General features: G+C 41.7%; 1 protein-coding gene across 4 annotated transcripts in view; it reads left to right on the plus strand.

The window, feature by feature from the left end:
• EYA4 (EYA transcriptional coactivator and phosphatase 4) overlaps positions 1 to 24,826 on the plus strand; it is a 218,802-nt gene that overhangs the window by 17,853 nt on the left and 176,123 nt on the right. For all 4 annotated transcript variants that reach the window (XM_073335207.1, XM_073335206.1, XM_073335210.1 and 1 more), the window contains exon 2: positions 1,342 to 1,444. In XM_073335207.1, coding sequence (XP_073191308.1) covers positions 1,412 to 1,444 — 33 coding nt within the window. In that variant the 5' untranslated portion in view covers positions 1,342 to 1,411. The remainder of the gene's footprint in view (positions 1 to 1,341; positions 1,445 to 24,826) is intronic.

Below are 24,826 nucleotides of genomic sequence, written 5' to 3' on the forward strand. Positions count from 1 at the left end.
AGGAAGGGAGGGAAATGTAGAGAGGTGCAATTGGCAGCTGGAATTTGAGGTTTGTGTGTATAGGAGAATGTGGAGGGCAGGAGGGAGAGGGATAAAACCCCAGCTGCTTTTGCAGTGCTCTGATGGTGTAAATGCAGCTTAGCTGGCAGGTATGCTCGAGCTGCTTTGTGCTGCCCCAGAAGGACATAAAGTAGCTGGAGCATACTGGTGAATATTGTCATAGAAGTTTAAAATTTAAAATAAATTACTTAAAATTGCTAATTCCTATCTTCAAATCAGTAGAAATATCACCTTGTAACTTTTTCTTTAGATTTCTTGTTTACTCTTCATGTATACAATTTTTGATTAAACACAACCAAAAGAAAGAAACAAACAAAAAAACAAAGGGCAAAAAGTGCGTTCAAACAGATGATGAAGTGTGTATTTCCCTACTTTAACATGTTTGGATTTCTTTGCAGGTTAACCTGACTCTGAGTTTCCTACATTTATTCTGCTTGGCTTGGGGATAATTCAACATTCCCATAATGTATTTTACCCTAAATTATTGCTGTGTACTCTCAACCTTAACTTCATATTAACATAATTTTATTTTATTTTTTTAGTAAAATGGCTGTGGCTCTGTAGTTAGGGTTGCAGTAGTCGTTACAACACTGATCTCTTAAGTCACAAAATCTGCATACTTCAAATTACATCATTTGATGCAGTGATGTGTGTCACTCATCCTACAGGAGAAGGTGTAGAGACAGAAGATAATTAGGGTAATGCCCATCATTTAACATACTGTAGGGAGCTGCCTGCTTTAAATCACTCTGTGTATTTTGTTTAATCCAAAAGGAGTTTAATGGACATTAGAAAGAAGATAACATTCTGATAATTACATGATAATCTTTTTCTGCTAGCTGCGTAATGACTATCATTAATAGTTCTCTTTAAATGAGTATTATGTGTTTTTGTTCTGTGTTCTATAACAACTTTTGGATGTAAATATTAGAAAGGTAATCTTTTGCTGTCTATTTAAACAGCTGCTTTCATTAAACATTTTTAGCTTTTCTACTGCTTTGTTTTCAGAACTGTTTTTTTTTTCTGGCAGGAGCTGAAGAATTATTACTTAAGTGTGTGTTTCTGTTTGTGTGTTTCAAATAGTTTCTGCTTTCCAAAATGACACTGGGCATGTTGAAACACAGAGAGTAAAATCCAGGCCCAATTGGAGTCCATGGGAGCTTTGCCATTGACTTCAGTGGGGCCAGGATTTCACCCAGAATGTATGTTAATACTGGACGTGCTTTAGAAGTAAGAATTAGATCATGACACTTTTTTCCTTTTTGTTTTTTAAAAATTTAGAAACCCCAATTGTAATTTTAAAGGGAAGATACTTCTATTGTGGGTGGAAAGAAAAAGAAAAGCTACCTCCATGGAAGACTCTCAGGATTTAAATGAACAATCAGTAAGTACAAATTCAGTGAAGTTTTATCAAAGAAATTGCCATAGTGTTCTGTATGCCATGTTCAAAAGGATGTCTTCAGAAATTTCTCTTTGAGAATGGATGTGAGAAGTGTATCAGTACTAGTTTCTTTGAACAAAAAGACCCTGGGGACCTTCTGGGAATCTAGGTTCAAATAACTTTTTAGGTCAGAGGTGAAGTGAGTTTTCTGGTCTCACCTTTGTCTATTCTTGCATATTACAAAATCACCACACAGTTCAGCAGGGTTTGGCAGAACTGAAATAGTAAGCGTTGATGGACATAATTGAGGTACACTGGAAGAGCAGTATGTGAAGACCTTGCATAGCATCTGCCTGCATTGTGTCTGGCTCAAATCATTCTGTCAAAATATACTTTCATATTGTATGTACTGTGAATTCACACACACACGGGGCTGTTTCAGTGAGGTTAAGATCTGATAAATGTTAACATTTATTGCAAATTAAGGCGAATATTCCTTGTCTTACTAGTTATGATGGAGGAAGATCTTACATACAGTGGGCCAAATTCTGTAGATATATTGGTATGTTCCTATTGAAACCAGTGTATTGCACTGGTATAAGTGAGAGCAAAATGTACACTACTATTCACAGGCCAACCATGTGTGTTCATGAAAGAACTGGTAGCTCTAACTCTGTAGTTCATTGCTTTTACTTTGCTAGATCTTTTAGAATATAAGAACATAAACATATTATAAGCATGACAAAATTTTTGTGGGAGAATTTTAAAGCACAAAGCATTTAATTTTGCAACAAAGGGAGCACTGTGTACAAGGTTCCTTACCATAAAGATAAGAACATTTATTCCTTAGGCTGCATATTAATCTCCCTTCCTACCAAAGACCATTCACTTTATTGCTGAATAATTATGCATCTGAGGAAGTGAGCTGTAGCTCACGAAAGCTTATGCTCTAATAAATTGGTTAGTCTCTAAGGTGCCACAAGTACTCCTTTTCTTTTAGCCTGTATATGTAATAGCTATTCTAAATTAAATAACTTGGGGTTCTATCATGACTCAAAACCCTTCACATGAACCATACAGAGGGAGGGCCCCCTGCTCCCCACAGAGGGTGATCCATAGTCTGGAGACCTATTTAAGGGGCGGCGGGAGATAGAGCTATTGGTCAACTGGGAGAAGTGAGCAGGTGAAGGGGGGAAGTTGTGCATCATCTTCCCTTGGTCCTGCAGAAATCATCCTAAAAGATAATACAGTGGATCCGCTCCATAGTGCTGGAGAGAGCTGTGGCCAGGATAGTGCATGGTAGTGTGGCTAGAATGGAGCTTAACTGCTAAGTACCAGGAATAAGAGCTGCAAGGTAGCTGGACTGCTGCAGAGATGCAGAATCATTATATGGAAGGCTTTGGTTCATTCTGATCTTCCTGGGACTCCAAGCATCTGAGGGGATCTGCGGGGATCTGCAGGGATTGGGGACTGGTTCCATGTCCTGTTTTGCAGGGTATACAGAGAATCCCGCCACATCCTCCTTTGACAGAAAAATTGGGAAAAACCTTGGAGATTTCTTGTCCTTTTTTTCTAAGGAGTAATCGGGTGGCACAATATTTTTATGTCTGATACATTCAGATACACCATCTGCATAATAGACTAGTTGTAACATTTTATTGTAACAAAGACTTTTGTAGGTAATAGGAGTACATAGAAGAATTTGAGAACAATACCTTCAGTTTTTCATTCTTAAAATTTCAGTCAGAACAGAAGGGTTTCTTCATTTTTGCATAGTGGGGAAAAATAATTCACTCCTCAACTGACAACCTTAAGTATGAGATTTTTATGCTGAAACATGTTTTCATGGATGATTTAAAAATCCTTTAAAATAATTGTTGAATCATAGTGGTGGCACTGCTTGGTACAGCTGTATTTATCTAACACAAGTGTTCCCCAACTTCATTGTGCTGCAACCCCCTTCTGACAACAAAAATTACTATAAGAGCCCAGGAGAGGGGACGGAAGCCTGAGCCCGGACGAGCCCTGCCACCCAGGGCTCAAGCCGAAGCCTGAGCCCTGCCGCCTACGGCTGAAGCCCTTGGGCTTTGGCTCTGGGAAGTGGGACTCAGTCTTCGGCTTCACCCCCGGGCCTCAGCAAGTCTAACACCAGCCCTGGCAACCCCAGTAAAATGGGTTTGTGACCCACTTTGGGATCCTGACCCACAGTTTGAGAACCGCTGATCTAACATATTCCCAACCAGAACTCTGGAGCATGTAAGAATTAAATGGCATCCTTATTAAATAAATAAAGTTATATAAAGGTCATAAAAGACTTTAAGTAAAGATTCTTGCTTTTCATATCTGAGGTAACTACTCTCTGCAATTACCTAACAGAAATATTAACAGAAAATAGATCTGTAAATTTAAACTTAGTACAAAAAGATGTATACTTCATGATGGTTAAACTGTTTTTGCAACATTGGATGTTTGATAAGTGCATATTTAACAGCCTCTTTTATATTAAGGGTAGTCTAATTTCCATAATATTCTTCATAGTTAAAACGTAGCTTTCAACTATTATATGAAAAACATCTAACAAATTACAAGGTGAGGTGAAAGTTGAGTTGTGATAATTATTGTATATGGAGGCAGCACTTGCTGTCATTACACTGTTATTAATGGTATAATGCTTAATGGCACAGAGGATCATACATTCAAGGCAGGATTTATGCTTTTTAGCCCTGCTGACATTATATGTGGAGGTGTTAGTCTTTACACACCAATAGGCCCCAGCAGATTTCTGGGTGCCATCATGCTAAGGCAGTACTCCAACATAGTAAGAAATAGTCCCTACCCTGAAGAGCTTACAGTCTAAATCAGGGGTTCTTCAACTGGGGTTTGTGACCTCTCGGGGTTGCAAGGTGGTTATGAGGGGAATTGTGAGCTTTCAGCCTCCACCCCCAAACCCTGCTTCACCTCCAGCATTTATAATAGTGTTAAATGTGCTTTGAATTTGTAGGAGGGGTCACACTCAGAGGCTTGCAGTGTGAAAGGGATCACCAATACAAAAGTTTGAGAACCACTGGATAAACAAGACAGACAGGGTGGGAGAAAGAAAATACTGTTTCCTCTGGTGCCTAACAAAGTAGTGTCACATTATTCCCCTATGCTGCCAGTGCAATTGTTATGTGCTGGACAGTGGTCCATTTTAGTCCAGGACAGCACTATATTGGTATTGGGTGGGAATGCATTCTTTTGTAACTGTTTTATTGACAGATGACGACGATGATGATGATAGATTCCTTTACTTTTAGAAGTTTCCGGAACTGACAGGTTGTTTGTTCAGAGTGACGGGAGGGCAAAACAAATAAATTTTAAACCTGTGAACCACTGCATCTAAATTAACCCTATTTTTATTATGCAACAGTCTCAGCAGGAATTCAAAGTGATCACCTTTAGTCCTAAATTGCTTAGTAGTGTATTTTTGAAATGATTGTCCCATCCTCCTGATCCAACCTGTGGAGACTGAAAACAACAAAACAAGGTAAAGGGGAAAAACAAAGCTATATAAATGTATTTATGCATGAAATAATCTTCCAGGTGGTGTCAGCTGCAACAAGGGCCACGTTCAATATCTAGGGGTTTCTCTTAACATTACAAAACAGAACTGGCTCTAGCCCCCATCCAGTAATCTGGGAAAACTGAACACCACCCTGAGGCACCTTGAAGCGTATGTCTACAAAGAAAGACATACTGCTGGTCACTCAGCAAAGAAAAACCGGCAGCTGGCCCATGCCAGCCAACTACAGCTCACAGGGCTCGGGCTGTGGGGCTGTTTCATTGCTGTGTAGACTTCCAGGCTCAGGCAAGAGCCTGAGCTCTGGGACCATCCCACCTTGCAGGGTCTAGAGCCCAGGCTGCAACCAATACCTAAACATCTACACCTCAATTAAACAGCCCCTTAGCCTGAGTCAGCTGGCACAGGCCAGCTGTAGTTTTTAACTGCAGTGTAAACATACCCTAAGATTTCAGTCTAGCAGGTAGAAACTCCTGTCCTCATCCTCTCTAATTTCTATTTGGCTTTGGCATCACCACTCCCTGAATTAGGGCATGCTAAGTATAGTTCTGCTGCCCTTTACTCATGCAATGAGGATGACAACATTTTATTATTCCTGCATTCAATAGTATAGTGAATTGTTACCTAAAACAGCCAAAATTGATCACTTTGCCAAGCAAGTCTGTCTGCTGGTCACTCAGGCACAGTAGTTGTGTCTATGCAAATATGGTCTGCTGCTGAGGTCTTTTCCCCCAGTTCATCACTTATGCAATGGACAATGCTAAGCTTTCCAAGCCTGTCATAAGTATCAGCAGATTTTTATATCTACAATGTGCCGTTGACTCTTTAGGGAGTAGAGACACAATGTGGGTAAGGTAATATCTGTTATTGGACCAACTTCTGTTTGTGAAGGAGACAAGTGTTTTGATCTACACAGAGCTTTCCAGCTTCTTTGGGGAGTAGATTGTGTGTGTGTGTGTATGTGTGTGTGTGTAGTGGTCCCATCCTAAGGTTTTAGGAAGTCACTGAAGAAGCTTGTGAGGTATTTTGGGCTGCATTGTCATCCATAGGGTGATTATACTCATTTTGACTTTTTTCATCAAACCCAAAATTCTGTAATCTCAATAATGTCTGACTGTGGATCTGAATGAGAGTGAACTGGTCATAATTCAACCCAAATAAGGCAGGTGGATGGTGGTTGGAGGGGAAACTGAGCAATGGGTATGTGATGCTGGTTGGTTGTGATGAGTTGTTTGGGTTAAACCTCATCTAAACTGTTGTGACCCCATTTCCCCTCCCCCTCCGCCAGCACAATAATTTAAGACAGCCAGGAGAGACAGCTAAGCAGCCCCAGATATTTGGTCTTTAAGATAAAAGGGGTATGTATGTGAGGCCACCCAGATATTTGGACTTTATGAGTGGAGAGCTCCACAGTGCATTGTCCCACACAAACAAACATAAGTTGGTTGAACATTTCATGACGATTAGCTGGGCTTTCTCATTGGAGAGCCCCCTTTTAAAATTCACTCCCCTGAGCAGTCCATTAGATCTGTTTCCAGCAACCTGAGAACAAGACACATGTATTTTCTTTAGCCCTTACATAACTGTTTTTGTGTGTTGTTTTTCTGTCATTCTGTCTATCTGTCATAGTAATAGACAGTATGAATCAGTAAAATGCAATAGTGTGACTTCCTGGTTCTGTGGCGCAAAAAAAATATTAAAGTCTGCAGATAGCTGGTCTTCATGAAGTGAGACAGCCTACATTTGTAGCCTTAATTCTGATAGCCTTTTTTGGGATTGTGAGATCACTAACATTGGGGTTTTTTGTGGTTCACTTTCTCTTTTTTTCTTTTTTTGACCATACCATTAAGAAAATAATGCCCCAGTGATTTGCATCCTTAAAAAAAATCTTTTAAGAATCACGTTGAACTGAAATAATCCCAAAGGAATGCATATGGTTGAAGAATTGAGTCTGTCATTCCAGATAATGTGTCGGTCAAGTCTCCAGTATTTCCACTTCAATTTTAAAACTGTAAAGATCCTCCCACCTTTTGTCCCCATACTAGATTCTGCTATTCTTGGTACACTGTAATCTTGGCTCCAGGTACCAATTCCCTTCAAAGAAATGTTATTTCTCTTCAGATCATGCCAAACTACTATTGAGGTCTGTTCAGCAATGGTGATTTAGTAAAGTACTTAGGGACATGCTTAAGTCTGTCGCTATTCAGGAAAGCACTTAAATATATGTTTAAGTCCTGTTGACTTGAAGTAGTTTTTCTCTGCGGCCATGAAGGTTGAAATGGAAGCTGAAATTCGTGTATAATCACCTCATCTAGGAGTTGGGGCTTTCAGAAAAATACCAAATGCTGCAAGATTTGTGATAAATTCGCAGCAGTTGGTGATGCTGAGTTAGAGAGAATCAGAGAGGTGCTCCCTGTCGTCCATGCAAGGGAGACCGGCACTGCTGGATGAAGTCTTTGGTTGAACTGAAAAACGTTGCTGTGTTTTAGAGACAATGGTAGTATGTTTACAGAGAAAAATTCTTCACAGGCTTGAAGCCTTCTAGCACAGATAACAATAGCAGTGAAGACTGCGCAGTGGGAGCTTTACAGTGGGCCAGAGAGCCAAATACATACTTGGGGTCTGGCATGTACTACCTGCACTGAATCCTGCTTTGTAGGGTCGTCACTGCTCTTGTTACCCCCACTCGCTGCACTGCAGCAAGGGTAGCTTGACCAGCCTATGCACAGCTTTTGGTGTGTAGACCTACCCAACAACTTATTCATTCAGATACTTCTGCTGCTACAGTATGAAAAGAAAGCAATGGAGAAAGGGTAACGTAGGACCATTTGAAAAGTAAGGGAGGAATCCTCGATAAGAGAATTTGAGTAGCTGAGAATTGAAGAGTTTTGCAAAATAGTTTGTTCATGTTAGGAGATGGAACATTTTTAAAGCCAGAGCAATTAAATTAGAAATAAGGAACAAATGTTTAACACTGAGGGTGATTAACCATTGGAACAAATTATCAAGGAAAGTGGTGGATTGTCCAGTCTCCATTTCTTGGAGTCTTTAAGTCAAAACTGGATGCCTTTCTGGAAGATATGCTGTAGCCACATGCAAGTTATTGGGCTCAATGCAGAGGTAACTGGGGAAATGTTGTGGCCTGTGTGATACTGGAAGTCAGGTACCTTCTGGCCTTAAAAATCTATGGATCTATCTTCATATAATTCTGCTGAACATTGAGGTAGGGGCTGAAGATGGCCACTGGACTTGTGTACACAGCTAAAAGTCTTAAATCTTAATAAATAAATGCATGTCTTACAAATAGCTAAACAAGGATCTAGCAAACCCATTATTGTATATATTCACTCTGTATTACTAAGCATGCATATCAGAGAGAGTTCACGTTATTTCTATCTTTATCAGGGATAACAGTATGAAGCAGGAAAATGCAAGTTATATACTGTGCCTGGTTTTGTGCACCTTATCACTATCGAGATGTAAACATTCTTTGGCATGCTCAAGGAAAAGCAAGTCTTATTTTTATTTATTGATCTAGTAGCATAGGTGTTCGTGGTGTTTTACAAGCAGATTAAAAGGCCAGGAGCCAAATACTTTGATTTTATATCGCATACAGTAACCCATTGGAACTCACTGGTGATGAATGGGGTTTAACAAAGGACAGAATTTGGCTCAGGATCCATGTCCCCCTGAACTTTATAGTCTATTAACCCTGTCCTGCAGAGAGCTGCACTGTCTTCTATACTGAGGCCCCTGTTCTAAATTTAGATCCATCAAATTATGTCAAGATTATGGTGGCTAGTAGAGAGGGGATGAATAATTTTGCCCTTAGAATTTATCAGTGCTCTGTGCCTTATGTACTCATTTACACGACTGCAATGTGACTGTAAAATACTGCCATTCTGATTTGGTAGTCTTTTACACCCCCTTTGCTCATTCTAAAGGACTGGGCCATCAATTTCTACCTTTTAGAAAAAGCTGCTAAACTGATCCGCATATGGAAGTTCTCAGCTGCTATAGGACAATAGGCAGAAGAACTCAAAAGGGTACCAGTTAAATTAAAATAACTTATTCTTAGTTTTGTTAATAACAATACGTTATAAACTTAAAACTACAATCTGTTTTGAAATGGAACGTTTTCCAATAATTTTGCAACTTTTTTGGTGAATTGTTGCAAATGACTCACCGTTTGTGTATACATCCTGATATTTGGAAACTCCTCATACCAATGGGATGATAGCATGGTCACACACTGCTCCTGAAATCAATGTACACTCTTTCATTCAGTCTTAGAAGGAATAGAATTTGATCGAGATGAACAGCTGTTGTGTTTGCTGAGATGTCTGTGTGATAGCTTGTAATGTATACTCTTTATTGTGTCATGTCACTAATGTATTTATTTTTCCTATTATTTATGCTTTAAACTATGTACCCATGGTACATTTCAAATCTTTATGCACTGCCTGAGAAGTTGCCTTCTCCTTGGTGCCATGGTGAGGGGGCTAGTGCTGTAGCCAAGACCTTCTATTTGTACTATCTTGGAGCGCAGTATGGAGAGAGCGCAGTATCTGTACAGCTTGTTGCCTGGTGGGAGAAAAGGCTCTCTTCACCCTATGCTCTAATCCCATGTGGCAGAGGGTCTAGCAATATGTAAACTCTCTCTCTCTCTCTCTCTCTCTCTCTCTCTCTCTCTCTCTCTCTCTCTCTCTCTCTCTCTCTATGTGTGTGTATATATATATATATATATATATATATATATATATATATACACACACACACATACACACACACTCTCAGGGAACCAGGACATGGACTGTCTAGCTTAGTGATCAGTGTGGGGGTCAGGCTTAGTGATTAGAGTGGATGTCAGAAACTGGCATCAGAAACCAGGAGCTGGGGTCAGAGATGGTGGCTGTAGTCAGAACCCACAGCCAAGGATCAAGCCAGGGGTCAGGAACTGGGTTCCAGAGTCAAGGGTCAAGCTGCAGACAGTAGTCAGAAGCCAGAGCCAAGGGTCAAGTTGGAATTACTTAGAGCAAGAAGATTAACAGGCAAGATGGGGGTCTCAGGCAGAGACAAGGCTGGGTGCAAGGTGGGGCATCAGGAACAGGGCGACAAAGGAGTAATCACAGTGGTGGGCATGAGCATTGAGTAGCCAGTGAGATGCTGCTGCCTAAGGAGACAATCTTCTGGTTCCACCAGCCAATCAGGGAGTCTGCGTGGGTTGCCTGGGGACTAGCTCTGATTTCTGCCAGTATACTCCCCCTCACACACACACACCTTGAGGACGCTGTCTAGGAATCTTGGGGCCTGTTTTTTGGGGGTATGTGTGGTGGAAGGCATGCAGGGATGGATGTGGTGTTCTTTGTGCTTACACATGTCCATTCCAGTGTAGGTATGTATATACCCCAAGCACAGTTGCCAGAAATGTTTCCCTCAGTGGTACCTGTCAGGTCAGCTCTGGGGCCTTCTGGGGTCGTGTGCTCATAGTACTGGTATAAAGGACCCGGCTGAACCTGCGCCCTCTCAGTTCTTTCTTACCGCCCCGATGGTCACTGGAACTGTTCTGCCCTGCTGTTGAAAGTTTCTCAGTGGACTGCCAGACATTCAAGGGCCCTAATCCCTTGGATCCCTGGATCCAAGGAAATGATAGGCTGCCCTTGATTTGAGAGATGCTACTTTTCTATATTGATCTTCCGAGGCCACAGAAGGTTCGTCACGAGCCACGTGCACTACCAATTCACAGTTCTCCTATTCGGCCTGCAGTTTCCGCACGATTGTTTGTTTACAAAGTGTCTGGCAGAAGTAGCAGCCTACCTGAGGAGACAAGGGGTGCAAGTCTACCCATATCTGGATGACTGACTGGTCAAAGGTCAGTCCAGGGCCCAGGTGGAGTCCAGCATCCACTTTAACGCATCAACATTAAAGGCCCTAGGCCTGATAATAAATGTTCTTCAGAAATTCACCCTCACTCTGGTCCAGAGGATAGAGTTTATTGGAGTGGTGTTGAACTCTACCCAAGCTGGAGCCTTCCTCTCAGAAGGCCAATTTCAAACTATTATGTCCCTGATTGTACAGCTCAAGGACCACCAGATTACAATAGCCCAGCATGGTTTAGGGCTTTTGGGCCACATCAACGCATGTATGTACGCAGTGCAGCATGCAAGACTACACTTCAGGCCCCTCCAGGCATGGCTTGCCTCGGTGTACTTGCCAAAGCACCATCATCTGGACTTGCTTATCACAGTACCTCTCCCAGTTCTTGCCTGCCTTGACTGGAACTGCTGGCGGTTTGCGCAAATGTTCTGTTTTCATGGCCCCAACCATTGGTATGCCTGGTCTCTGGTGTGTCAGCACAAGGTTGGGGGGCACTCCTGGGGCCCCTTAGGACTCAAGGTCTTTTGTCTTAGACTGCTCAATCTGTCAGGTAACCACGCTATCGGTGGTGTAGCCTAGTATTTGGCGTGGGCATCAGGCCTACTGTTTGAAGCAGGCATGAGGCCTAGTGGTTGGAGCAGGTGTCAGAAACTGAGTGTCAGAAACCAGGAACTAGGGTCAGAGCTGGAGGCAGTAGTCTGAAGCCAAAGTCACGGGTTAGGCTGGAGGTAAGGAACTGGGTACCAGAGCCAAGAGTCAAGCTGGAATCAGAGAGAGTGAGTGGGGTAACAAGCAAGTTGGGGTCTCAGGCACGGTCAGGGCAAACAAGGATGGGTGCAAGGCAGGGTCAGCAGGAACAAGGTAACATAGGAGCAAGCACAGTGGTAGCATGAGCACTGAGCAGTCAGCAAGCTGCTGCTGGGCCCTCTAGCCAATTGGGTGATGTAGCCAATCACACAGCCAGCTGCAGGCTAACTGTGCTAGTAGGCAGGCCTTGATTCCTGACATAGAAGGAGGGAACTTGTTGTTCTCTGGCAGTGGAACAGATATTGACACCTCTTCATCTGTAATTCCAGATAAAAGGGGAAAAAAGAAAACAGGGGGAAAGAAATAATTCTTTTTGCTTTTAATCTTTAAGCATTCTTTTGGCCTTAAAATAATTCTATGCCTCTATTTTTTTGTGGGTAGCTATTTATCCAGTAAAAGAAAAGTCACTGCCACAGAAACTTGTTTCTGTATAGCCTTGCTAATCAGCTATCAGGGGGTGGTGGTGGGGGGGGGGAAGCTAGTTTTAATTATTGTGCTTGTAATGGGTTTTATGGACAGTGTTTTAAAACTCCTGTAAGTGACACAGAGAAGTTTTCACCTTATTTTCAGTCTTCCAAATAATTATTTTTCCTCTTAAATTATGTTAATTCTTTCACAGATTAAGTATAAATATCCTTCTTTTAAAAGAAAAAATTCTTACATAGTTTTTAAATGAGAAAAAAATTCTAAGCTTTAACTTAATAAAGCTCCTGACTACTTGCTTTTTTAAAAAAAATTGTAAGTTTGTATTGGGAGGTGTGCATGCTAATAATAAAATTAATAATAATAATAAAATATAAAATGTGTAGTAGTTATATATTACTTGTGTCCTGGGGCAACAAATAATCAAAGGCTTGTAACTCCTACAAAGGTGTCAAACTTTTTATTTTGTTTTCTTTTAGTAATTATTTAGTGTTCAATCAGCATTAACAGAAGAAAAATAATTTGGCTGTTAACTTGCTAGTTTAGGATTTCAAAGAGCCTTATTAGAAGCTGATGTAATTTCATCCTCTGGGCCTTTATGTAACAGAGTGCATATTTAGATTACTTAATTTTAACCTAGAATTGAACAATAGGTTGAAGTCCATAAAATGGGAGGCTCTAGCAGATGTGTACAGCTATAAAGTTGGATAAAAGTCTTTCATTTTTGTGAGGCGAGGACAGCATTAGAATTGTGCATTGTGTAAGTTATTTGTTTTCCATCATACCGTATAGCATATAGTGCATGCCACTCATATTTGTACAGTAGTTATGGCTGGACAATCCCTGGCAGCTCTTGAACCAATGTTATTTTCATGTTTTTTATGAGTGAAGATATTGCATGTGTTCCTGTTGCCATCAGTTTTCGGTTACAATTTGCATGTTCTTGCTAATGCCCTGACCCTTCAATTTACAACAGACATACAGTGTTGCGTGCACACAGAGCCATACAGATAATGGGGGCCCCATGTAAGTGTGGCAGTCTTATCGGACATTGTAGATTGCAAGATTGGTGCCTTGAATGAAGCAGATTTCAATAAAATTAGATTTTTAGTGTTTTTTCTTAATTTAAATAAATCATACTCTGCAAAACTACCTTGTATTTAACCATAGCAACAGTGTAGTTGGTAGTGACAATATTGTTGTTCATAGCTACTTACTATTTTTATAGTATTTTGTCATGTGGACAAATTTCTGTCATGCAAAACTATTTCACTTAGTAGTAGTATTATGTCACTTTGTAAAAGGAATGAAGTTTCATTTAATTAAATGTCAACAATACCTTTGAAAGAACATTCTGAAGAAATGATTAATGTAGAAACAAAAAATAATGAATCTACAGGTGGTCATTTTCTTTTAAAATTTAAAAAGATGTACCAAAGCGAAGTATTGTTGCTTGAAAGGCATTTGCAGAAATATAAATGATACTTAGCACTTGCACAAAGCTTTTCAATGGAAGATCTCAAAGCACTCTCCAAAGCTGGGTAAACATTTTGTTACCCTTTTACAGGTGAAGTAACTGAGGTACAAACAGATGATAAAAGGCCCGCCTAAGGTAACAAAATGAGTTAGTAGCAGGAATAAAACCACATCTCCCCACTCCAGTTCAATGTCCAGTCCACTGAGCTACAAATATCTCCCAGATAGCAACATTGAATGGATTTTCCTAATAAGTAAAATTTCCACATTCCACTAAGACTGAAACTGAAATTTAAGTTATTGTTTCTCTTCCCTGGTACTACCTTTTCTTGTGGTATGGTAATCTTGGCATATGAATCGTACAGACTTTTTTCTGATTACTGTGCCCTTTGCTGTGTCACCACTCTATGATGTACATACCGTAATCTACCATAGACCGATATGGTAGGGGTTTTCCCCCCACCAAACTTTAGAAGTTGAGTATGTATTTTGTAATTCTCATTTATTAAAATTCTCATTTGTTGTGACCCTAGCTCTTTCAAACGTGGTAGCAGATTATGTATTTTGACATCTGTTATAATGTGAGCTCATCCTTAATTGATACGTATTGCATATGATTGGGGAAATACAAATTGGGGTTGGGCTCAGAAACAAACTTACTACTTTCACTCTTGATGTAACAGAAATGTACATCTAATAAGAAATAAAAAAGAATAATTTAAATGTTGGTTTTGGTTTAAAAACTCCAGTCTTACTGTTTACAAAAAAATTGCAGTGGGATAATTTTTGCAGTTTGTAAAGTTAAACAATAACCACATCTTGAAAATAACTTTAAGTTTTAGGTATCACTGTACCTTTCCTCGTGCATTCCCCCAAACCATTAGCTGTAAGAAGTTATCAAGTCAGCTATATCGGAGTTCTCATTGAAAAGACATCATTTGGACCTCTTTTAATAACCAAAGAAACAAATAAAAGAAATTTGTTCCATTGCTACACACTATCTTTAGAATGCTGACAAAAACTGACCACACAAAACGAAATTCGTCATGATTGGTAGTCTCAGTTCCACAGGGCAACAAAACTGGAATTTCAGGTGTGTTGCTAGTTAGGGAAACTCGCACTATATATCTAACTCAAAGTAGGCCTTGTATTGAGTACCCATGGACCCTTCCCCATATATGGAGAATACTATCTTGGATTTAGTAAGTTAAAGACTGAACATGTCACAACCCCATTTCAAGCTTTGAAAGCTGCATTATTAATATGAAATACAAATTCAAATAAGTATATAAAATATAAAACATATAACAGTATTGCCAACTACAAGTAATCAAAAATATTGAGGTGGATCTCCAAAAAAAATCACGAGATTGGCCCAGAAATCACAAGATTTTACAAAACATCAAACTGGGCTTTTTAGTTTGTCTGTTTGTTTGCTTTTTACCCCCTCTACTCTTCTGGCTATGTGTGATAAATTTCAGACTGAAAAGTCAGCTTTTTAATGCACACAAAAAATACTCTTCTCCTTGACTTCTCAGATGGAGACTCCACTTACCCTCTTCTCATCCCTATGATAGGGGACCTCACCTGCCATCCATTTCCTACCACTGTCTTGCCCCCCCCACCCCGGCTTGCTGCCCCCTGGGCTTCCCCCCTTCCCTGGACCCACCAACACCACCTCACTGACTCCTTTCTCCCCTGATATGCTTTCCGCATCCCCCAGAGTTTCTCCTCTACCCAGATCCCAAGTAGAGGAGAAGTTCCAAAGCAGCGGGAGGCCCTGGAGCCAATAGCAGCTTTTCCCTGACTCCCATCTCCCTTCTTCTGCCCCTGGACACTCTCTCTGCTGTAGGGTCATACATGAAGGCAGGGCAGGTCTGTGTCCTTAGCTCCAAGGCTGCTGGGTTGGAGGAGTTTCTTGTGTCATCACGACAGCTCCTACTGCAGGCACCAGACTCCTGTGACTCGCAATCAACTTGCAACAGTTAATAACCTGGTCTTTCCCTGGCTACTTGGCGGGCGGTACTCCTACCCACCACTATCCGAGCCTGGGGACTTGACATCCAATCCCCTCCCATTACTGTCCCCTACCCTCCAGCCTCCTTCCTGGCCCCACATCTACCTGTTCCTCATTACCCTGCAATATCATGCCACCTTTATTTCTTAGAAAACTACTTCTGTGAAAAGTAAATGTGGAGAATGCTGGGCATCAAGCACTGGGGGAGCAGGAGGCAGATTTCTGCTTTGCACATTTAGATTGGCAGCTCTCTGGCTGCCCAGTTCTGAAGGCAGCACCGTCGGCAGCAGCAGCACAGAAGTAAGGGTGGCAATACCTTGCTCTCTGGCCACCCAATCTGGGCTGGACAGGAAGGCGTTTCTGAGCCATGGGGTTCCCCCAGCTATACACCTCTGACCATCAGGTCCATGGGAAGGGGGCAGCAAGGGGCTGGCTCTGCAGGGGCAAGCCCTGTGCCTCCCCCCGGCTGGCAGCTCTGGGTGGTATCACTGCCCCCTGCCTGGCTGGCCAGGGGCTCCAGACCTGGGCTCACCCATACTCATCCCCACTCCGGCAGCCCAGACCCACCAGCTTGCGGCACTGGGACAGTGTCCCTCTGACCATGGAGCCCTGGGCTGTCGCTCACATCACACTCCCCTAAGGCCTGTGCTGTCAGTAGAAAAAAAATCCTGAGATTTGGTAGGTCGATCACGAGATCATGGGCAAGGTTTAATTTTACTTGGAAATCATGTCTCTTGTGATAAATTCACAAGAGTTGGCATGCTTGATATAAAGACATTTTTTTTTATGCTCAGAAGTGGACATGAGCTTTCCAAGAGAGCCCACTGCAATCCTGCATGAGCGTGCAAAATATTTCAGTTTGTTCTTTGTGTCTGCCACAGTTCCCAGCTAACAATTATAGTGCAACACCTTAGATTTCTGGACTTGATCTTCTTCAGGAGGTGTTGCATTATATATAAAGAATTTCTTCTTTTAAAAAGTGGCCTGAGTTCCCTTGGTACAAACTAGATGTTTGACAAAACAGTGTTATAAAGCAATCTACTTTTGGGTAACCCTGTTATATGGTTTAGGCTTTTAATCTCAATGCTTTTATGTCCACTAAGTACAAAGAACTCCTTTTCCAAGGTACAAGTACAGAGTATTGTGAATACATATTTGATTTATTCTTATTAGGTTATTGCCAAAGGTCCAGATTTAGTAGTGTATTGAAGTATATGTGTAATTTTAAGCCCGAGTTGTCCCACTGACTTAAATAGGTCTAATCATATGTTTAAAGTTTGGCCCAGGCTTTAAGTACCTTGCTGACTTGGAACCTATATTGAAAGTAAAAACAATCGTTTCCAGTAGATTTTATTAGCATACTCTTCTAAATGATTTGTAGCAATGGATCATGTTTATTTATCATCAAAGAACAGCTGTGGTTTCCTGTGTCCCCCATAATCTTTCTCTGAGCTGTGCCTCAGTAGCTGGCTGGCACACTTGCAAATTAATCCTCTCGAGTAGAAAAAAGAAATAGTTGGCATACATAAAATAGCACCAAAAAAGAACTCTGCTTTGATGAAGTATGTCTTAATGATGACCTGTAAAACCAGACCCATTAAAATGAAGAGCCAAATTGAGCCTTCAATTACACTGGGGTAAATCTGAAGTAACTCAGTTGAGGACAGATTAAAAATCTCCAGACATAAGAGTTTCGGGGTGGGGGGGAGATCAGTGAAGTTAAACGAGATTTACCTCAGTATATTGGAGAGCAGAATTTATTCCAAAGGGTCTGACATCAAGAAACTACAGTGGAGCCTCAGAGTTACGAACACCTTGGGAGTGGAAGTTGGTTGTAACTCTGAACAAAGCATAATGGTGGTTCTTTCAAAAGTTTACAACTGAACATTGACTTAATATAGCTTTGACACCTCCGGAGGTCTCTTCCAACCCTAATATTCTATGGTTCTATGACACTTTACCATGCAGAAGAAAAATGCTGCTTTTAACCACCTTAATTTAAATTGAAACAAGACCAGAAACACTTTCCTTACCTTATCAAATCTTTTTTTAAACTTTCCCTTTTTTTTAGTACTTTACATTTAACTCAGTAATGTACTGTATTTGCATTTTTCCCCATCTCTGCTGCTGCCTGATTCATAGAATCATAGAAGATTAGAGGTGGAAGAGACCTCAGGAGGTCATCTAGTCCAACCTCTGCTCAAAGCAGGACCAACCCCAACTAAATCATCCCAGTTACGGCTTTGTCAAGCCAGGCCTTAAAACCTCTAAGGATGGAGATTCCACTACCTCCCTAGGTAATTCCAGTGCTTCACCACCCTCTGAGTGAAGTAGTTTTTCCTAATATCCAACCTAGATCTCCCCCACCGCAATTTGAGACCATTGCTCCTTGATTTGTCATCTGCCACCACTGAGAACAGCCTAGCTCCATCCTCTTTGGAACCCCCCTTCAGGTAGTGGAAGGCTACTATCAAATCCCCTCTCACTCTTCTGCAGACTAAATAACCCCAGTTCCCTCAGCCTCTTCTCATAAATCATGTGCCCAGCCCCCTAATAATTTTCGTTGCCCTCTGCTGGACTCTCTCCAATTTATCCACATCCTTTCTGTAGTGGGGGACCCAAAACTGGATGCAATACTACAGATGTGGCCTCACCAATCCCGAATAGAGGGAAATAATCACTTCTCTCAATCTGCTGGCAGTGCTCCTACTAATGTAGCCCAATATGCCGTTAGCCTTGTTGGCAACAAGGGCACACTGTTGAATCATATCCAGCTCCTCATCCATTGTAATCCCCAGGTCCTTTTCTGCAGAACTGCCACTTAGCCAGTCGGTCCCCAGCCTGTAGCAGTACATGGGATTCTTCCATCCTAAGTGCAGGACTCTTCACTTGTCCTTGTTGAACCTCATCAGATTTCATTTGGCCCAATCCTTCAATTTGTCTAGGTCACGCTGGACCCTATCCCTACCCTCCAGCATATCTACCGCTCCCCCCCATCTTAGTATCATCCTTGAACTTGCTGAGGGTGCAATCCATCCTATCATCCAGATCATTAATGAAAATGTTGAACAAAACTGGCCCCAGGACCAATCCCTGGGGCACTCTGCTTGATACTGGCTGCCAACTAGCTATCGAGCCGTTGATCACTACCCATTGAGCCCGATGATCTAGCCAGCTTTCTATCCACCTTATAGTCCATTCATCCAATTGAAACTTTAATTTGCTGGCAAGAATACTATGGGAGACCATATCAAAAGCTTTGCTAAAGTCATGGTATATCATGTCCGCTGCTTTCCCCATGTCCACAGAGCCAGTTATCTCATCATAGAAGGCAATCACGTTGGTCAGGCATGACTTGCTCTTGGTGAATCCATGTTGACTGTCCCTGATCACCTTCCTCTCCTCTAAGTGCTTCAAAATGGATTCCCTGAGGACCTGCTCCATGATTTTTCTGGGGACTGAGGTGAGGCTGACTGGTCTGTAGGTCCCCGGATTTTCCTTCTTCCCTTTTTTAAAGATGGGAACTATATTTGCCTTTTTCCAATTGTCTGGATCTCCCCTGATCCCCACGAGTTTTCAAAGATAATGGCCAATGGCTCTGCAATCACATCAGCCAACTCCCTCAGTACCCTTGGATGCATTGCACCCTACCCCATGGACTTGTGCATGTCCAGCTTTTCTAAAAAGTCCTTAACCTGTTCTTTCACCACTGAGGGCTGCTCGCCTCCTGCCCATACTCTGCTGCCCAGTGCAGCAATCTGGGAGCTGACCTTGTCTGTGAAGACCGATGTGCAAAAAAAAGCATTGAATACGTCAGCTTTTTCCACATCATTTGTCACTAGGTTGCCTCCCCCATTCAGTAAGGGTCCCACACTTTCCCTGACTACCTTCTTGTTGCTAACATACCTGTAGAAACCCTTCTTGTTATCCTTCATATCCCTTGCTAACTGTAACTCCAATTGTGCTTTGGCCTTCCTGATTACAACCCTGCATGTTCGAGCAATATTTTTATACTTCTCCCTAGTCATCTGTCCAAGTTTTCACTTCTTGTAAGCTTCCTTTTAGTGTTTAAGCTCACCGAAGATTTATCTGTTAAGCCAAGCTGGTCACCTGCCATATTTGCTATTCCTTCTGCACATCAGGATGGTTTGTTTCTGAGCCCTCAATAAGGCTTCTTTAAAATACAGCCTGCTCTCCTGGACTCATTAGCCTTTCAGGTGATCCTGCCCGTCAGTTTTCTGAGGGAGTCAATCTGCTTCTCTGAAGTCTAGGGTCCATATTCTGCTGCTCTCCTTTCTTCCTTTTGTCAGGATACTGAACGACCATCTCATGATTGCTGCTGCCCAGGTTGCCACCCACTTCTACTTCCCTTACCAATTCTTCCCAAATTGTGAGCAGCTGGTCAAGAGGAGCACGGCCCCTCATTGGTTCCTCCAGCACTTGCACCAGGAAGCTGTCTCCAACACTCTCCAAAAGCTTCCCAGATTGTCTGTGCACTGTTGTATTGCTCTCCCAGCAGATGTCAGGGTAATTATGTACTTCTGATTCCAAATGAGGTGTGCAGTAGACTGGTCAGATTGTAACTCTGAGGCTTTACTGTATATAGTGTGACAAAGTTCCTGCTCTACCTTGGTGGGTCTTGCGCTTATTGGCGGATTTGCTCACCTTGGAGCTTCACGGCAGCCCTCAGCTTGGCCATTTTTCTGAATTCACAGTCCAGGCCGACTGCTCCTGTGTCTGACCAGGAGTTGGGAGGATTTGGGGGGAACTCAGGCCCACCCTCTACTCCAAGTTCCAGCCCAGGGCCCTGTGGAATGCAGCTGTCTAGAGCGCCTCCCGGAACAGCTGTGTGACAGCTACAACTCCCTAGGCTACTTTCCCATGGCCTCCTCCCAACACCTTCTTTATCCTCACCATAGGACCTTCCTCCTGGTGTCTGATAATGCTTGTACACCTCAGTCCTCCAACAGTATGCGTTCTCACTCTCAGCTCCTAGTGCCTCTTGTTCCCAGCTCCTCAGACGCACACCACAAACTGAAGTGAGCTCCTTTTTAAAACCCAGGTGCCCTGATTAGCCTGCCTTAATTGATCCTAGCAGCTTCTTGATTGGCTGCAGGTGTTCTAATCAGCCTGTCTTAATTGTCTCCAGAAGGTTCCTGATTGTTCTGGAACCTGCCCTGTTACCTTATCCAGGGAAAAGGGACCTACTTAGCCTGGGGCTAATATATCTGCCCTCTATTACTCCTCCTATAGCCATCTCGCCCAACCCTGTCACAATAAATACTATGCATGTTGTTCATTTATTTTATTATTTATTTAAATGTAAAATTAGTTGTCTTCAAATAAAATCTGTTTATGGTTTGTGCTCCAGAGTCATGAAAATAGTCACCAAACATATATCAGAGTAACATAACCTGCATCCACACTGCAGAATAGTTGTGTTAGTGGCTTGGGTATTCGTAACTCTCAGGCTTTATCCTGTACCCCTTGATGGATCAGCCAGTTCAGGTGTAAAGCACCACCACACTCAAGCGAGGGTTTTGTATGTGTGTCGATGGGACTCATGTTAGGGACAACTCTTGAATAGGAGCCTGAGTTAACGCTGCATGAAGACAAGTTGTAAGTTTATGATCCAAGTCTTGTCTTCACATGCAGATAGCTTCAAATTCATAAATCATAGAAGATTAGGATTGGAAGAGACCTCAGGAGGTCATCTAGTCCAACTCCTTGCTCAAAGCAGGACCAACCCCAACTAAATCATCCCAGCCAGGGCTTAGTCAAGCTGGGTCTTAAAAACCTCTAAGGATGGAAATTCCACCACCACCTCCCTAGGTGACCCATTCCAGTGCTTCACCACCCCCCTAGTGAAATTAACCAACTAGTGGTGGTCTGTTAATTTAGATGAAATATTTGGGCCCAAAGAGTCAGAGGCATTAACGTGACCCTCTCACTGTCCAACATTAAACAGTGTTAAGCAAGGTCCAGGTTTTGGTATCCAGAGACCTCAGTCTGCTTAGTACCATGGCAAACACACCATTAAAAATCCCTTTAACCCTTTATTCAACATAAACATAAAAGGAAAAGAAGGAAAGACAGTTTATACACTTGAAATGTAAAGTATTACAGAAGGGTTTCATTTTAATAATATCCCTTGTTCCCTTTCCCTGGACAGAGATTTTAGAAGGCACCCCTCCCCTCCACCACCCTCCTTGTCTGATATTCTCTTAGATGGTATTAAAGATGGTAATAACTTTTGCGGAGAAGAGAAGCTGCTAGTTGAACTGGGCTGGAGCTCTTGTTGTTGCTGTTATTGATAGTCCTATTGTTTCCTAGATTTATAGATTCCAAGGCCAGAAGGGACCAGACTGCTCATCTACTCTGACCTCCTGTAGAACAGAGGCCATAAAACTGCCCCAAAATAATTCCTAGAGCATATCTTTTAGAAAAACATCCAATCTTGATTTAAAAGTTGTCTGTAATGGAGGCTCCACCATGATCCTTGGTAAATTGTTCCAATGGTTAATTACTCTTAAAAATTTATTCCTTATTTCCAGTTTGATTTTTTCCTAGTTTCAACTTCCAGCCATTGGACTGCATTCTACCTTTGTCTGCTAGACTGAAAAGCCCATAATTAAATATTTGTTTCTCATGTAGACTGGAATTAAATCATCTCTTACTACTACTCTTTGTTCCGCTACATAGGTTGAGCTCCTGGAACCTATTACTATAAGGCATATTGCTGATCTTTTAGTCATTCTTGTGGCTCTTCTCTGAACCATCTCCAATTTATCAACATTCTTCTTGACTTTTGGACACTCAAACTGGACACAGTATTCCAGCAGCGACTGAAACAGTGCCAAATACAGGGGTAAAATAACCTCTCTACTTCTATTCAAGATCCCCCTGTTTATGTATTCCAGTATCACATTAGCCCTTTTGGCCACAGTATCACACTGGGAGCTCATGGTCATCTGAATACCCACCATGGGCCTCCAAAAATGTTTCAGAGTCACTGCTCTCCAGGATAGTCTCATCCCTCCTGTAAGTATGACCTACATTCTTTGTTCCTAGATGTGTAAGTTTACATTTAGCCAAATTTAAAACACATATTGTTTGCTTCTAGATTTGCACAGTTTACCAAGCAATCCAGGTAGCTATGTATTAGTGACCTTGTCCTTTTCAATATTTACCACTCCCCTAATTTTTTGTGTCATCTCCAGACTTTATCCGTGATGATTTTATGTTTTTTTCCAGCTCATTGATAAAAATGTTAACTAGCATAAGGCCAGGAACTGATCCCTGTAGACCGCTGCTTTAAACCCTCCCACTTGATGATTCCCCATTCACAATTAGGTATTGACTCTCACAATCTCGGTGCTGGAAGAACAAAAACATAGCAGGCAGTCTTATCAAGCAATCCAGCACCTGGCAAACTTGTACCAGCATCAGGCTACTTAGGGTATTGCTCTTAGCTGTCTTTCTGTTCACAGGCTTAATTAGTGTTGCAAAATTTACGGTCTTGGCTGGCTAAGACAGACTTCCCTTAGACAGAAGGCAAAAGGAGAAGGATAGGAAAGAGAACTAAAATGAGGAAGAAAATGGACGTGGGTGTGGGGGTCGTGGGAGGTGTGTGTGTATGTGACAGAAACTTACATCACAGATGGTGGTGAGGATGGTGGTGGCCATGTCACCTGGGTTCTTCCCGTGGCCTGGTCTGGTCAGGAGATCTCTTGGGATTAGGACAGTGAAGGCCAAATGGTTTCACAGTGGGCCCCAGGAAATGATGGGTGTGGCAGCCAGGATGGTGTAGGTCTCTCCTTTCCCTTCTCTCATCTTTCAGTAAGACAGCGCTGGCATCCGTCCACCCATATCGGTCAATTTTCCCCTAAAAGTCTCTTTTTGAGGACCCTAAAAGGGGAGCAGTGGGTGGAGTAGCCATTTAGTCCTCCAGTTAGACCTAATTTCCAATTCACCAATTTTGGTCCGTTGATTTCCAGTCCCACACTACTACTTTTTCTTTTTTTCCCCCCTTTTCTTTTTAAGCAGAGATGATCTTAACACAGTCCTTAAATTAGATCAGTAGCCTTTGCTTGGACCAATTCAGTCTTTCTGTCTCCCTTTAGCTCCTTTACCCATCAGCGTCTGCTGTTTGTTGTTATAGTTCATTGTGACATTTTATAAACATTCACTAATTTTTTACAGTTGATCTCACAATTGTAGGCCCATTTATCACAACAGTGGCCAAGAGTCAGTGTAGAGGTCTTGTTGCTGGCTCCTAAATGTAGACAAGAGCAGCCAACGTTTGTACTGATTTGAGCTATTCATGGTTTAACCTTGCTTAAAGAATATTATATTTACTTATTTTCATTCTATAGAGAAGAAAATATTTTTAAAGTGCAGACAATTTACATATATATAAAAATTATGTTCTATTTTTGCATCAAGGGTATTCAAGGAAAAAGCAAAGCCAAAATGGAATACTTATAGGCATAGACACGAAGATGCTGAATTTGTCTCCTATCTCAGCTCGGCTTTACAAAACCGTCCTCCCGGGCAGTGCCTTTGGAGAATCCGTGCCTGAAATTGCAGTTTGTTAAGGACTTATTTGCCTTTGCAGGCGTACTTAATCTCTGATACAATTTCTGTTTTTCACTGAGGCCATGATTTTTACTTAATTTTCCAGATGACTTGCCTAAAGTATAAAGAGGTTAAGTGGTTTGCATACAGTTATTCGATGGGTCACTGTCAATGTCTCAGTTGAATTAGAACTTGGGTAGTCTTGGTTCACTTTGAAATCAGTAGACCACAGAGCCTTTTTGGCAGCAGGCAGACTGTAGGGATTCGTTTGTAAAATAATTCAGAATGATGTAAATTTTAACTCAAGAAGTTAACATGCTTTGTTTATTGTAAAGTAGTGAGAGAAAAATTTAGAGACTGGGATTTGTATGGTTTTAAAGTTAACTGTTTTGAAACAATTAGGTGTATTTGACTCGTTGACATTGTAAATGAAAAACTATTATTATACAATAAAAATTAATGTTATATAATATTACAAGGCCCAGCACATTTTGTTATGGTATACTGATTTCCAATATGATTCTTTAGTGTATCGGGGTTCTTAAATATCCTGTTTCTGAATTTGACCTAGTTTCTGAACACAGGTTATTGGGAGTATTACTTCCCAGCACTGACTGAAATTCTTTTCTAATAGTAATCCACTTTTTAT

Source organism: Lepidochelys kempii, chromosome 3 (assembly GCF_965140265.1).
Source record: "Lepidochelys kempii isolate rLepKem1 chromosome 3, rLepKem1.hap2, whole genome shotgun sequence".
In the NCBI taxonomy this organism is placed as follows: Eukaryota; Metazoa; Chordata; order Testudines; family Cheloniidae; genus Lepidochelys; species Lepidochelys kempii.